The sequence below is a fragment of the Sinocyclocheilus rhinocerous genome, unplaced genomic scaffold, assembly GCF_001515625.1.
Source record: "Sinocyclocheilus rhinocerous isolate Xijiao unplaced genomic scaffold, SAMN03320098_v1.1 C36437854, whole genome shotgun sequence".
NCBI lineage: Eukaryota > Metazoa > Chordata > Actinopteri > Cypriniformes > Cyprinidae > Sinocyclocheilus > Sinocyclocheilus rhinocerous.
The window spans coordinates 1-1132 of NW_015781040.1; the positions used below are offsets into that span (position 1 = coordinate 1).

Genomic DNA, 1132 nt, shown 5'->3' on the forward strand with positions numbered 1-1132 from the left:
ATTACCATGCCAATCCCTCCGAGAGTTGTCATGACAGAACTATAAGTTATAGAGAGCGTTCAAGGTCAAACATTGTTTCATAAAAGCAGTTCTTCTGAAATGGTCTGAATTCATAAAATAGCTTAGATTTCAGTTGTTACTCATTGATAAACTTCCTCTCCAGAAAGGTGTTCACCGCTGCAGTGAGCTGAATTTGAAAACCAGATCAGCATGATTCGAGAATGAATCAACTCAGACTGGATCAACCTATCGAATTATGAAATGTTATGGTACTTTCAAAGCACTTTTTATAAGCTTAAAAGCCTCAGTCCAGATTAACTGTAATTGCATGGATAAAACAACCAGAATATTCAGCATTTCTCTTTTTGTGTCCCAGAAGTCAGTCATACAAATTAGAGCAACAATGAGGCTGAGTAAATTATGACAGTTTTAATTTTTAGGTGAACTAATCCTTTAAAATGATTAGCTTTGGCACACCCAAAGCCATATGGATTACTATTTTCTCAAGAGCAAATCTGCCTCAGAGACAGAAACAGCACCTGGTAGGTTTCCACCGGTCGACTCTCCATGTGAAGGTCCCAGATCTTGAGGGTCAGATAATCTCTGGTCATCATGTATCGGCCGCTGTGACTGAACTTGACGTCTGAGATGGATGAGATTATTTCAGAGAAGAAGGAGCGTGTGCTGGGGTCCTCTGGTTCCTCAAACACTGCACAGAAATGCATGATAAATGAGTTACATGACAACAAAAGTCCTCCTGACAGGTTTACAGCTCAGATCAACCAAAGTGTCATTATGTGTGTCTAATGAGCAGTGAAACTTCAGAAACGGACATTTCGAGTGTTGGTCACACAGCGCGGACGCCCTCATGTCACACAGGCGCACGGAGCCCTTGCTGCTGCCGTACACAAACGTGTTGCACTGGAGCGGGTGAAACTCTGACGCCGTGATCACCTCTGTCAGCTCCTCCATGTTGGTCGGCTTGATATCAACAATGTCTGAGTCAGCGGTTAAGGGCAAACTTCAGTTACACTACAAGAATGTGAACCAATGTGTATTATGAGGAAAAAGAATGAAAAATAATTCAAAGGAAGCTCAGCAATTGATTTATTAACCACTATGAAACATTCAC

General features: G+C 41.6%; 1 protein-coding gene across 1 annotated transcript; it reads right to left on the reverse strand.

Annotated features, from left to right (window-relative positions):
* Window positions 1–17: 17 nt before the first annotated feature.
* Window positions 18–1021, reverse strand: LOC107736014 (serine/threonine-protein phosphatase 2A 55 kDa regulatory subunit B alpha isoform-like; the record flags this gene model as incomplete). Its single annotated transcript, XM_016547532.1, has 2 exons — window positions 18–709; window positions 834–1021. Coding segments are annotated over 2 exons (394 nt in total), but the record flags the coding sequence as incomplete, so codon positions are not given.
* Window positions 1022–1132: the final 111 nt, after the last annotated feature.